Consider the following 13737-nt stretch of genomic DNA (forward strand, 5'->3'; position numbering starts at 1 on the left):
GCCACTCTTTTTTATTCTAGCCATTCTAATAGGTTATGGTGATATCTCATGATTTTCATTTTTATTTCTCTAATGGCTAATGAATTTGAACATCTCATGTGCTTATTGCCATCTGTATAACTTTACTGAAATGTCTCTTTTTTTCAGTTTCTAAGTGGATTGTTTGCTTTTTTACTGTTGAGTTTTGAGAATCTTTCTGTATTCTAGATACTACTTTCTTGTCAGATCTGTGGTTTGCAAGAATTTTCTACTATTTTGTAGTTTGTCTTTTCAGCCTCTAAACAAGATCTTTCACAGAGCAAAAGTTTTAAATGTTTATAGAATACAACTTAGCAACTTTTCCTTTTATGGATAATAGTTTTGTGCCAAGATTCCTTGGGATTTGTTTACACAGATGTATGTCACTGTGTCATCTGCAAACAGGGACAGTTTTATTTCTCCCTTTCTAGAATCTTTATGCCTTTTATTTCCTCTTCTTGTCTTTTTGCACTGGCTAGAACTTCCACAACTATATTGAATAGCAGTGGTAAATGCAGACATCCTTGCCTTTTTTAATGATCTGGGGGAAAGCATTCAGTTCATTATTTAATTATTTATTAAAATATAAACCCATCATTAATTATGGTGCTAGCTATGGGGCTTTTTGTGGATGTTCATTAACAAGTTGAAGAAGTTCTCTTTTACTCCTAGTTTTCATTATGAGTGGGTATTGAATTTTATCAAATACTTTTCAGCAAATGTTTTAATGTTTGCTCTTAGCATTACAATATGCATCCTTAACTTACTATAGTCTGCCTTGAATTAATATTATATCACTTAACATATAATGTAAGAATCTTAAAACTGTATTTCCATTTACCCTACTCATCCTTTGTGCTTTATTGCCATACATTTTACTTTTATATAGCTATAAACTACAGAACGAAGTAATATTTTTGTTTTAAACACCTACTTGTTTTTAAAATAAATTTAAGAGATGATGTGGGGAGGGTCTTTTTATTTACACACCACAATACTGTGATTTATACTAAGAAATATAGATTTAGTCTTCATCCCATTTCTGGCACAGAGCTCCTAAAACTCTTGGACTTCCTAAGTGAGAAGAGAGAAAAGTGTTTTTTTATTATGTTAATGAGGTGACTTTTGGAATGTCCCTAGGGTAAGAGTGGGAGCTGGTTGTCCAGGAACTTTGTCCCAACCCCCCAACTCCTACCCCATCCACTCCTACAAGGAGGTGAGAGGGTCTGGGGATTGAGTTTAATCACAAATGACAGTGATTTAATCCACCATGCCTATCTAACGAAGCCTCCATAAAAACCCAAGAAGACAGGGCTCTGGAAGCTCACAGTACAGTGAACCCAGGGAGAATGACAGCCTCAGAGAGCTTGGAAGCTTTTCACCCCTTCCCACATACCTTACCCTATACATCTCTTCCATCTGGCTGTTCCTGTCCCTTTATAAAAACTGGTAAACTAGTAAGTAATTTTTTTTTTTTTTTTTAGTTTTATGAACTGCTCTAGCAAATTAATTGAATCTGAGGAGAGAGACCTGGGAACCTCTGATCTACAGTCAGTCATCCAGAAACACAGATGACAATCTCAATGTGAGAGTGGCATCTGAAGTGAGGAGGGAGGGAGTCTCATAGGACCCAGCCCAGAGACCTGTGGGATCTGATGATGTCTTCAGGTAGAGAGTGCCAGAATTGAGTTAATTGCTTGATGGTATTACAAAAAAAAAAAAAAACATGCACGGGACCCACACAGTTACCATTTCTGGTGTTCTTTCTTAAAAATTCAAGTTCCATTTGATGTCATTTCTTATCCACCCAAAGAACTTACTTTTTAAAGTACTTTTTGTAGTGCAGGTTTACTTGTAAGAAATCCTCTCAGCTTTTATCTGAAAATGTTTTTATGCCTTCAATGAGGAATGGCATTTTTACTTGATGTAAATTCTAGGTTGATAGGTATTTTTTTTCTTTATTTTAAAGATGTTCCATTTTCTCCTGGTTTGCCAATGTAAAGTTATTAGAATATCTAACTATTGTTCCCCTCTATGTCCATGGGTCTTTTTTCTCTGGCTGCTTTATTTTTGATTTTCAGCAATTTGGTTATGATACCTACGTGTGATTTTATTTACATTTATCCTGCTTGGGGTTTACTAAGCTTCTTAAATCTGTGAGTTGGTTTTTTTCATCAAATTTTGAAACAGTTTGACCATAATTTTTTTGCCCCAAACTCTCATCTTATTCTGGGGATTCAAGTGCATGTATGTTGAATTGCTTGACACTGTTTCACAGATCAGCAAGGTTCTGATGTTTTCTATTTGCTTTGTTTTGTCTTGACATTTTTCTCTATTTCAGTTTGGATAGTCTTCAGGATCCCTGACCTTTGCTTTCACCTTTGCTTTTCAGTGCCCGGTGTACTATTAAGCCGGTCTTTTTTTTTTTTTTTCTTCCCATTTCAGATATTATATTTTTCAGATCTGGAGTTTCCATTTATTTCATATTTTATAGTTTCTGTCTCTCTTTGCTGATAGTCCCCACCTAGTCACTCACTATATACATCTTTGTCAGTTGGTTGGTTGGTTAATTTTGAACATTTATAATAGCTGTTCTAAAGGCCTTGTCTACTAATTCTAACATCACTGGACTTTGTTTCTCTGGACATTTTGCTCCTGGTTATGAATCATATTTTCCCACTTTTTCCTATGTCTAATAATTTTTTGCTGTTTGCTGGACATTATGAATGCTGCCTGTTTTTTTTAAAGAGTATTGAGTTTTATTCTGCTATGCAATTGATTTGCTGGCAGATTAGCTTTTTCCTGCTGAGGGTTGTTTCTAGCATTTGTAAGAGTGCTTCTAAAGCAGACCTTATTAAAGGGCTTGAGTCTTGAGGCTAGTCCTTTTGGGGTCTCAAATGAAGGCCCACGATGTTCAGTGAGGTCTCTCCACTCTGGCTCATTGAAACCCCAGTGTCTCTCAGCATTGGGAAATCTCCAGAATCTCCACTCAGCTCACAACCCTCCAGTTGCTATTCTTTCTCAGCTTTTTGAGCTTCTTCCTGCACATGTGCCAAGGTCCCCTTTACACACATTTCTTTTTTTTTTTTTTTTTTAATTTTTTTTTTTAATTTTTTATTTATTTATGATAGTCACAGAGAGAGAGAGAGAGAGAGAGAGAGGCAGAGACATAGGCAGAGGGAGAAGCAGGCTCCATGCACCGGGAGCCTGATGTGGGATTCGATCCCGGGTCTCCAGGATCACGCCCTGGGCCAAAGGCAAGCGCCAAACCACTGCGCCACCCAGGGATCCCCCCTTTACACACATTTCTTAAACTCCTTCTCCTCCAACACAAATTCCAGCCACCTCAGCTGTCCTGACTGCCAGTCTCTGCTCTGCCCAGCAAGCCTACTCTTTTGTGTTTGGGGCTCATATTTTCCTCTGCCTTAGTTAGAAAATGTCCCCCATAAGAAATCTGGGATAAATGTGGGGTTTACCACTTTCGTTTCCCTTCTTTTAAGAATAACAATACTTTGGGGACGCCTGGGTGGCTCAGTGGTTGAGCATCTGCCTCTGGCTCAGGGTATGATCCCGGGGTTCCGGGATCGAGTTCCGCATCGGGCTTCCTGCGTGGAGCCTGCTTCTCTCTGCCTGTGTCTCTGCCTCTCTCTGTGTGTCTTTCATGAATAAATAAAATATTTTTAAAAAAAGAGTAACAGTACTTTGAAGCAGCTTGTCCAATGCCTGACAATAGTTATTGCATATATTTCTCCAGTTTTATAATTGTTAATGACAGGAGGGTAAATCCAGTACCAGGTGTTCTATGAATCTAGATGTTGACCTTCCTCTATATCTTGTTTTTGAAATTCAAATATCAATTGCAATAGATATTGTACCTCCATTTCCTACTATGGCCAAGGCATTAAAATTACGTTTTTATCTTTTGTATATTTCTGAGTTTGCCACCTGTGGATTATAAAAACAAGACAAACACAGGCCCTAGAAACAAAATTAGAAGAGAAGATACAGTTTGAAATAAAATGTTATTGAATAGGAAAACTGTCTTGTGAGAGAAATAGGCCAAATACAGAGTAGAAATTGGACTTTTTAAAAAGATTTTATTTATTTATTTCAGAGAGAGAGAGTGCACATAAGTCTGCCTGAGACTCCCCTCTGAGCATGGAGCCTCATGCAGGACTCAGTCCCATGACCCACAAGATCATGACCTGAGCTGAAACCTCGAGTTGGGTGTTTAACCAGCTGAGCCACTCAGACGCCACTAGAAATTGGACTTAAAAAGAATTTGGGGAATATCTTGCAAGTGTAATCATTTGGAGTTCCTTGCATCAAAGAAGAAAACTTGTGGGGCACCTGGGTGGCTCAGTCAATTAAGCATCTGACTCTTGATCTCAGTCCAGGTCTTGATCTCAGGGTTGTGAGTTCAAGTCCTGTGTTGGGCTCCACACTGGATATGGAGCCTACTTAAAAAGAAAGAAGAGGGACACCTGGGTGGCTCAGTGGTTGAGCTTCTGCTTTCAGCTCAGGGCGTGATCCCAGGATACGGGATCGAGTCGCACATCAGGCTCCGTGGGGGGAGCCTGCCTATGTCTCTGCCTCTCTCTCTGTGTTTTTCATGAATAAATAAATAAATCTTTAAAAAAAAAAAAAGAATAAAATTTGTCAGAGAAGGTATAAAATGATTTTCAAATCACTAAAGAGATAAAATGGAGTTTCACAAATATTATAGACTTTAAAACTTTTGAATATGGTGCCCGGATGGCTCAGTGGATTAAGCATCTGCCTTTGGCTCAGGTCATGATCACAGAGTCCTAGGATTGAGTCCTACACCAGGCTCCCTGCTCTGCAGGGAGTCTGCTTCTCCCTCTCCCTCTGCCTGCCTCTCCCTTGCTTGTGCTCTCTAATAAAGAAATAAAATCTTTTAAAAAATAAATAATATTTTTGAATAGTAAGGCAAAGGTTAAAAATTTTCATTTTGCTTTATAAACTTTGCTTTTATACGAATAATATATGTGCCTGGTGCAAAAACAAAAGGAAAGGTAGAAAAGAAAAGTGAATAGATACTTTGTGATTTATCATTTTTATAAATGGCAGTGAAGAACTTTCTATTTTTCCAAATGTTGCAAAACTACAAAGGGGCAAGATGTTGTAGGAGAAAAACCTCTTGGATTGGGGATAGCTTTGTTCCTCATTGCTGCACCTCCTTATATGTTCACAAGCTATCTGCTTCCAGAACTGCTCTAACCAACAGACCTGACAAGGACTGACAAAAACCTATAAGCTAACACTTTCAGGAAGTCCAGAGATACAATCTGTGCATCTGAGATTTATAACATTCTTTTGGAGGCTGACATTGCTTTTAGAACAATGAGCCACGTGGGTGGCTCAGTCAGTTAGGCAACTGACTCTCGATCTCAGTTCAAGTGTTGATCTCGGATCGGGGGTTCAGTTTCCACACTGGGTGTGGAGCCTACTTTAAGGAAAAAGAAAAAAAAGACCATAGAACAATGAGCTAGACTAACCTTCCTGAAGCACAACTGCAGCTTTGTAGCTCTCCTTCTCTGAGACTCTGAATATGCTCCAGTCCACCTTTGCTGGTCAAGCCCTGCTTTAGGCAGAGTGACAAAGTCAAAGGCAAGAGTCCCTCTGCAACTCTCAAGTCCTAGACTTGAAATTTAAGAAGTTGCAATGCCCACAGCTGTGTACTTTTTACTTCTTTCTTTTTGTCCAGGTTTTTCCCCCTTTGGTGTAATGCCTCCTGCCTTGAGCCTTTTTTGCTCCTGCTAGACCACTGTCCCATGCCTCCTCCTCCATTAGAAGGCCACACGAGGTCCCCTGACCAAATGTACTCCCTCCTGTGTGTATCTCTGGAGCACCACAGGCAGCTCATATACAGGTGCACTGGCCCTACATTTTATTTAGGTCCCCACTGCATACATTTGCCTCTATTCAACAATCAGCTTTTTGAGAGAAATGCCTTATTTGGTGTATCTTCATATTTGCTGTGCCAAACAGTATCTGGAACATTGTGGACATTTAGAAAGATTTATTCTCAGTATTAATTCTCTTACAATATGAACTTACTCTTTTTAATGTGTCCTAAACTTTTCCAAGTATCAAAGACTTTCCCTCTTTTTGGCAGTTGTTAATTCATGAACAAATCCACCTCTGCCTCCTTCACAAGCTTCTTGTGAATATGTAGGCCTCTATCATATTCCTTCTTAGCTATCTCTGTTTTAGGGCAAACATTAGAGCTTTCAGGGGGAATTGTGGTATATGTTACCTTAAAGTGATAGTGGTGATGGTTAGCCCTCTTTCTCTTCTCCACACAGGGAGATGTTCTTTACTACCATGGAAAGCCACCTTCTGCGCTGCAAAGTGTTAGAAATCATATTCCTCCACAGCTGTGAGACGCCCACCCGCCTGCCCTTATCTCTGGCCCAGGCCCTCTACTTTCTGAACAATTCCACATCACTGCTCAAGTGTCAGGTACATGCTTCCCCGCCTCAGTCAGGCCTAGAACACCTTGCCCTTCACCCTTGAGCATGTAACTAAAGAGGGCACCTCCTACCAATTGCTTTCACTTCTCCGCAGTCGGATAAAACCCAGTGGCAGACGTGGGATGAACTGGTTGAGCACCTGCAGTTCCTGTTATCCAGTTATCAGCATGTGTTAAGAGGTAAGCATGTGTTAAGAGGTAATTTGTTCACAAACAAGATTGTATGGGAGTCTCACAATGGCCATTATTATGAATTGAAGTTACGTGGGGGATTCTAATTTGTTAGCCAAAGTAAAGCATCGTTCCTTGGTTATAGCTATAAGGAACAAAGAATAGCATGTTTGGAATCACTGCTACAAAACAGAAGAATTCACATATTTTTGTTATGGCAGATAATACAGTGGTCCTTGCAATTATTAAGTTGTATAGGTAAACAGAAGTCATCATACCGTGAGAAGTATTCTGCAATGACCTGATTAGCCCTGGCATCTTACCCTGGCCCATCATTGCAGAGTGTCTGTTGGGTCATTTGTTCATTGGCTATGGACATTGTAAACATCTGTCAATATGATACAAATCCAGAGCAAATCAATGGCAAGGTAAAAGCATAGCATACATCTTGCAGAAGCTGTAAGATACTCTAAAGTCTGTGAAAGTGGCTTTCCTTAAGTCCCAGGCAAAGCCAGTGATCAAGGAGGATCCAGGAGAGTTAGACTAATTAATGTTCAGGAAGTAAATACTGACCAGGGTAATAATAGAATAGCCGCTTCAAATGAGAATGATTTTATTAGCCAAAGATTAATAAGGCCCTTGGGAAAAATGATGTAATTATTAATTCTAAAAGGAAAAATAGTTACTTTTTTTGCAGATTTATTTATTTATTTATTTATTTGAGAGCAAGAGAGCACATACAAGCAGGGGGAATGGGAGCAAGAGAGGGAGAGAGAATCTCCAGCAGACTCCCTGCTGAGCATGGAGCCCAAAGTGGAAATCATCCTACAACCCTGAGATCATGAGCTGAGCTGAAACCAAGAGTCAGGCATTTAACCAACTGAACCACCCAGGTGCCCTCCAGAATAGTAACTTTTTAGGGGAGAAAACATATTTCTCTTAATGTGATGCCCTGAGAAGGACACATCATCACTTAGGTGCTCTTGCCAAAAATCCATAACCTGAATCTAATCACAAGGAAACGCCAGACAAATTCACCTGGAGAGACCTTTTACAAAATAATTGGGCTGTACTCTTCAAAAGTGCCAATGTCTTAAAAACAAAGACAGACAGACAGCCCGGGAGGCTCATGGGTTTAGCACTGCCTTCAGACCAGGGTGTGATCCTGGAGACCATGGATCGAGTCCCACGTCAGGCTCCTGCATGGAGCCTGCTTCTCCCTCTGCCTCTGACTCTCTCTCTCTGTGTCTCTCATGAATAAATAAATAAAATATTTTTAAAAAATAAAAGACTATGAAACTGTTCCAGATTAGAAACAAACTAAAGCACATTAATACTAAATGTAAAACATGATCCTGGATGAGCTCCTGAACCAGGGAAAAGAAGCTATAAAGTATGTTACTGAAATGATTGGTGAAATTTCAATGGATTAGATCATAGTATTAAACTAATATTTAATGTCCTATTTTTGATAATGATCCTGGCTTATGAAAATAAATGTCCTCAGTCTTAGGAAATCCAGATTGAAGTACTAGAAGGTGGAAGGACACAATGGTCTACTCCCTCTGAAATAGTAGGAGGGAAAGTACATATTTATACATAAGTATATGTAAATATATAAATGTATATATAAGACAAATTTTATATTTACTTACCATGATCATGTTGAGGTTAATTTTAGCTCAGTAATGCCACTGGGGAAGGTACAATGGCCTTTATCCCCTCTCGGGTCTGGAACTGAGGAAGCTATTGTAGAGAAATAAAAAACAAACACTGAATTTAAGACAGATATGGGTTTGAATCCCAACTCTACCACTTATTCTGCTAACTTTATGTCTCTAAACCTCACTTTCTTCTATGAAATGGGGACAGTAAAATAGAATTTCCAACACTGATTGTTAACAGATGGGAGAAAAAATAGTGAGGACTCAGTCCGTGGTAGTTGAATCTCAGGCTGCTTCTTTGCCCACCAGGAGTAGGCTACAAAATCTCTTATGTTTCAGGCTCCTGTAACTAAAACTTCAAAGTGTGTCGTCAAGGCCATGAGATATGTGGTTGTGTAGTTTGTGCATTTTTTAGAACCCTCAAAGAAAGGTACATGTCCTTCTCAGAACAAAGCCCCAAAGGCAAATTCCATGTTATATGTAGCCTCATCAAGGTTACATAATTGTTCTTTTGGAGATCAAACAGAAAGTTTAATATTAAAGCAGCCTGATTTTACTTAAAGTTTACCTGAACACTCCTTATTTACTTCTGTTTTGCTTCCCAGGGAATACAGCTGGGCCTTGGGCAGTAGTGACTTAAGATGGAAATGGGACCCACTTTCATTCCAGAATCTTTTTATGCTTCTAACAAGGGAGAGGAAAGCCTTAGACTAGTGTATATTAACCAAGAATAAATGAGGTGTGTTCCAGCGCTATTTTATCCTTACCATTCTCTCCACTTTCTTTGGAAACTGAGAGTTAAGAGGGAGAAAAAAATATTTAGGACCAATAGTTTGGAAACAATGTCCTCCAAAGATAGCTAAATGGTACCCTGAAATGGTCAGTATCCTTGTTAGTAGGCTTTTTACCATAAGGGCTTCTTAGTCACCTCTGCCCTCTGCAAGTGGTCTGAGGACATTGTGGAAGACATTTGGGGTCAGCCTGAGTTGTACCATGGGTGAGAGAAGGGAAGAGGATGGGGAGCCCAAGCTTGTCCTTTGCTTAGGGGAATGTGTTAGCATGGGGAAGAGAAGAAGACAGACTAGGTAAGTTCGCATACCCAGACATTTGTAACCCAATAACCCCGTGAGGGTGAGTATCATCCCCTTTTTATAGATGAGGAAACAAAGGCTGAGAGAAAAGTAGGTGCAGAGCCAGGATTCCAACCCAGGTCTGCTGCCAAAAGTCTGTGTGCAGCAAAAAGATGCTGGAGGGAATCATTAGGGGAGATTAGAGGGAGAGAATCTCAGGAATTTCCAACCCCTCATTAGAAACTCTCTGTATATGGTGAAATTACTTCTGTACAAAGCCTTGACCTTGGGGAGAAGTATATGCTGAAGCCCCATATTCTGTAAATATTTCCAAAGGAAGCAAAGCAGCCCCACAGAGGCAGAGATGCTGGGCCACCCACTGAGCTCGCCTTCTCTGACCAAGAGAATCAATCCCACCATACCCCAGCTCCATAGCCATGCAGCTCAAGTTTGAGCCTCAGCAAAGTTGCAAATTGCTTTATGCCATGAGCTCTCCTGATACTTGTGAATTAATACCTCTTATTTTGAAACTGTGAATGCTTAAGAATTTAAACATCCAGTATTTAAAGGAAGAAAATACCTACTTTTCCTGAATTCCACTTGGCTAGACAGCTTAGGCAGGATGGCTTACAGAAGTCAGGCCTCAGTTCACACTGAGGAGAGACACCAAGCCTTCCTACAAAGAGCCCTGTTCAGAGAGGAGAGAAAAGCAGATGCAGACAAGATGAGTTCAATTAATATATCCAGGCAAGAGATATTTACAAAATGCCTTCTGTATGCCTGGCTTATTGGGAAAATTTCAACGAATAAGACCAACATGACCCCTGCCCTCACAGAGCTTACTGTGAAGAGATTGACCCTAAACAAATAATAACATAACATATAATTACAATTAAAATAAATGTTCAAGGAAAGGAGAAGTGTACAAAAAGGCACCTAATCTATCTTTGGAGGGACCCACAAAGGTCTCTCTGAAGAAGTGGTACTTCACCTTGGATAAGAAGTATTGGTTGGGCTCCTGGGTGGCTCAGTTGGGAAAGTGTCTGCTTTTGGCACAGGTCGTGATCGCAGGGTCCTGGGATCAAGCCCCACATCCAGCTCCCTGCTTCATGAGGAGCCTGCTTCTCCCTCTCTCTCTCTGCCCCTCGCCCCCAACACCCCTCTCATGCTATCTCTCTTTCTCAAATAAATAAATAAATGAATAAATAAATAAATAAATTCTTAAAAAAAAAGTGTTAACCATGTGAATAGGGCAGAGTTTTCCAGGATATTAAAAAATAGCATGTCCAAGGGCCCTAAGGCAAGAAGTTGCTTAGTGAGTCCAAAGAACGTAGAACAAGCTAGTAAGACTGGAATATAGACAGCAAGGGGAGAATTGTACAAGAGGAGACTAGAATAGTAGGTGGATAGGGCATGAAGGGCCTTCTGGGCCATGTTAAGGAATGTCAACTTGATTTGAAGAGTGAAGAGAAGCCATCAAAGTGATTTTGCATAAGGTTGCTCTGCCCGAGGTATGGCAAGTAGTTTTAGTTTTGCAGAGGACTGAGAAGGTCCTGGGAGGGGTCATGGTGGCTTGAATGTGGGCAGTGCAGCGGGGAAGGTAGTGGTTGGAACAGAAGCACTTTGAAGATCTTTGTCAGGGTTTGGGTGGCTGAGTCTGAAGTATGACTCTAGGCTTCAGCCACTGCTGACATAAATGGAGGAAAATCTGCAGAGAAGATAAAAAGCTCAGTGTAACTGTTGGGTTGGAGATTCCTGTAGTGATGATGATGATGATGATAAAATAATAATAGTTCCCTTAGGGGGTACCTGGGGGGCTCAGTCAGTTGAGGTGGGACTCTTGGTTTTTGGCTCAGGTCATGATCTGAGTCGTGAGATGGAGCCTTGCGTTGGGCTCCACACTCAACGTGCAATCTGCTTGAGGTTCTTTCTCTCCCTCGTCCTCTGCTCCCTCATCCCCCTGCTCTTAATAAATAAATAAATATCTTTAAAAATAATAATCATAGTTAGGGTAGCCCCAGTGGTCCAGCGGTTTAGCGCCGCCTTTAGCCCAGGGCGGGATCCTGGAGACCTGGGATCGAGTCCCATGTCAGGCTCCCTGCGTAGAGCCTGCTTCTCCCTCAGCTTGTCTCTGCCTCTCTCTCTCTTTCTGTGTCTCTCATGAATAATAAATAAAATCTTTTTTAAATTAAAATAAAAACTAAATATAATAATCATAGTTATGCCTAGGAACCTGATAAATAATAATAATAAGCAAAACATCTTGACATCTTGCATGACATTGTGTCAAACTACCCTTTACATAAATCGCCTTGCGCAGTGTTCCCAATAGCCTCTGACGTAGGACCTTTCATGCCTACTGAAGCGGAAAATCCAAGGCCTTGCCAACTGGACCAGAATGGCTGAGGTCCCCTGGCCAGGAGTTCCTCCCCTTGGACAGGCTTGGATGGAAACCACCACCACTTGCCTGAATGTCCCCTATTACCTTAGGAAACTCCAGATCCTTCCTGCTCCCACCCCAAGTCTTTCCTGTTCCCTCTCTTCAGCCAGTTCTTTCCATTTCCTCAAAGTCATTTAGTATTTTTCAGAGTAGCATATGCCTTAAGAAACTCCATTTTACTGAAGGGTTTTTGTCCCCCTACACCCAGTCTCCAGCAGCAGCAGAGTAAAGCAGAGCACACTCCAGGCTCGGCACCCTCCGGATACTTCATTTGCTCTCAAAGGCCAAACTCCACGTGGCTCTGCCGCCAGCCTATCTTCCAGTCTCATCTGCTATGGCTTTCCCTTACCACTCACATTGTATCTCTAGTTCTCAAAACAAGCTTTTTCCTGCCTCAGGGCACTTACACTTGCTGTTCTCACTACCTGACCTGCATTTCCCCCTAGACCTTTGCACAATTGCCTCCTTCTCATCCTTCAGGTCCCAGCTCAGAGACCGTCCCTGACTAGAGTGGGCTGCTTCCCTCATCCCCCAATACCACTGTTTACCACAGTATCCGATTTATTTCTTTGATTGTACTCACCAAAACTGTAATTGTTTTTGCTGGCTAATTAACTGTTAGGCTTCCCCCAACTAGTCAGTTCATCAGGGTTGGGCCCCGGTCTCAGAGACTGGCGCACTTCCAGAAGCATTGTAGGTGCTCACTGGAATTTTTGTTGATTGAATGTTGAAGGGGCCCTGATAGGACATCTCAAGGCAGTCTTGCTTCCTCCAGGAAACCTATCCTAAGACAGGACCAAACCTATCTTATTATCTGTAGACACTGTAGTGTATTTGTTATACTTTTTTTCACTTCACCGTTAAGCCCAGTGCTATAAATTTAGAGGGACTTTACCTGAAAAGATACCTGAAGGTTGAAGAAAAACATACTAAGCATATTATTTGAAAATGTAAAAATAAGTTAATTCTGTATTTCCCATATTTCTGGATAAGATGTAATTCAGTCCTAATAACTGTGCTAGAAGAGGTGCCATTGTCCCCATGTTATAAATGAGGAGATGAAGAAAGTGATGTGCTAGCGAATGCTGGTGCATCTGGGAGTCCGCAGGTCCTCGGATCTTTCCTCCATCCATTCACTTTCTCCATGACTTGTGCTCCTTTGCCTGAACTCCCTGTACTTCCAGAATCCTATTGGAGCTGATCTGTGGATTTGGATGAAGACCTTTGTAACTTCTTTTACTTTTCCCCAGTATTTTTATTTTTGGACCTACAGAAAGGTTGAACGAGAGGTGCAGTGAACACCCATTTACCTTTTATGTTGATTCACTGGCTAACATTTTGCCACATTTGGTTTATATATTGATCCACCTAAATAATTTCTTTTTGATAGTTGAGAGTAAGTTGTACCATCATAATCCTTCATGCCCAAAGATACTTCGACCTAAGGGTAAGGATATTCCCATACAACCACAATTCATTATCGCACTCAACAAATTTATCTTCCATAGAATATTCTCTAATATGTCCTAGTAATATCCTTTATAGGTGGCTGGTTTTGTTTTGAGCCAGGTAACAATACCACACATTGTGTTCGGTTGTTGTACGCTCTTTGGTCTTTTACACACTTCCCACCCTTTCCTTGTCTTTCATAATACAGACATTTTTGAAGATCGAGGCCAGTTGCCTTGTAGCCTATCCCATAATTGGGGTTGTCTAATTATTTCTTGTGATCAGAGTCCTGTTAAATCCTATCGGCAGGAACTCTGAAGGTTACACTCCTTCCCAGTACATGACAGCAAGAGGCAGTAATATCAGTTTGGTCCCCTTATTGGTGATCATTTATCACCAATAAGGGGACCATTGGTTAAATGTGATCAT

The 13737-nt window shown here is 40.7% G+C and overlaps 1 protein-coding gene across 2 annotated transcripts in view; it reads left to right on the forward strand.

Moving 5' to 3' along the window:
* The window catches only part of SIMC1 (SUMO interacting motifs containing 1), an 81458-nt gene that overhangs the window by 64903 nt on the left and 2818 nt on the right, over positions 1 to 13737 (forward strand). For both annotated transcript variants that reach the window (XM_041750062.1, XM_041750063.1), the window contains 2 exons: positions 6348 to 6504; positions 6610 to 6694. In XM_041750062.1, the coding sequence (XP_041605996.1) occupies positions 6348 to 6504; positions 6610 to 6694 (242 nt within the window). The remainder of the gene's footprint in view (positions 1 to 6347; positions 6505 to 6609; positions 6695 to 13737) is intronic.

Source organism: Vulpes lagopus, chromosome 3, assembly GCF_018345385.1.
Source record: "Vulpes lagopus strain Blue_001 chromosome 3, ASM1834538v1, whole genome shotgun sequence".
In the NCBI taxonomy this organism is placed as follows: domain Eukaryota; kingdom Metazoa; phylum Chordata; class Mammalia; order Carnivora; family Canidae; genus Vulpes; species Vulpes lagopus.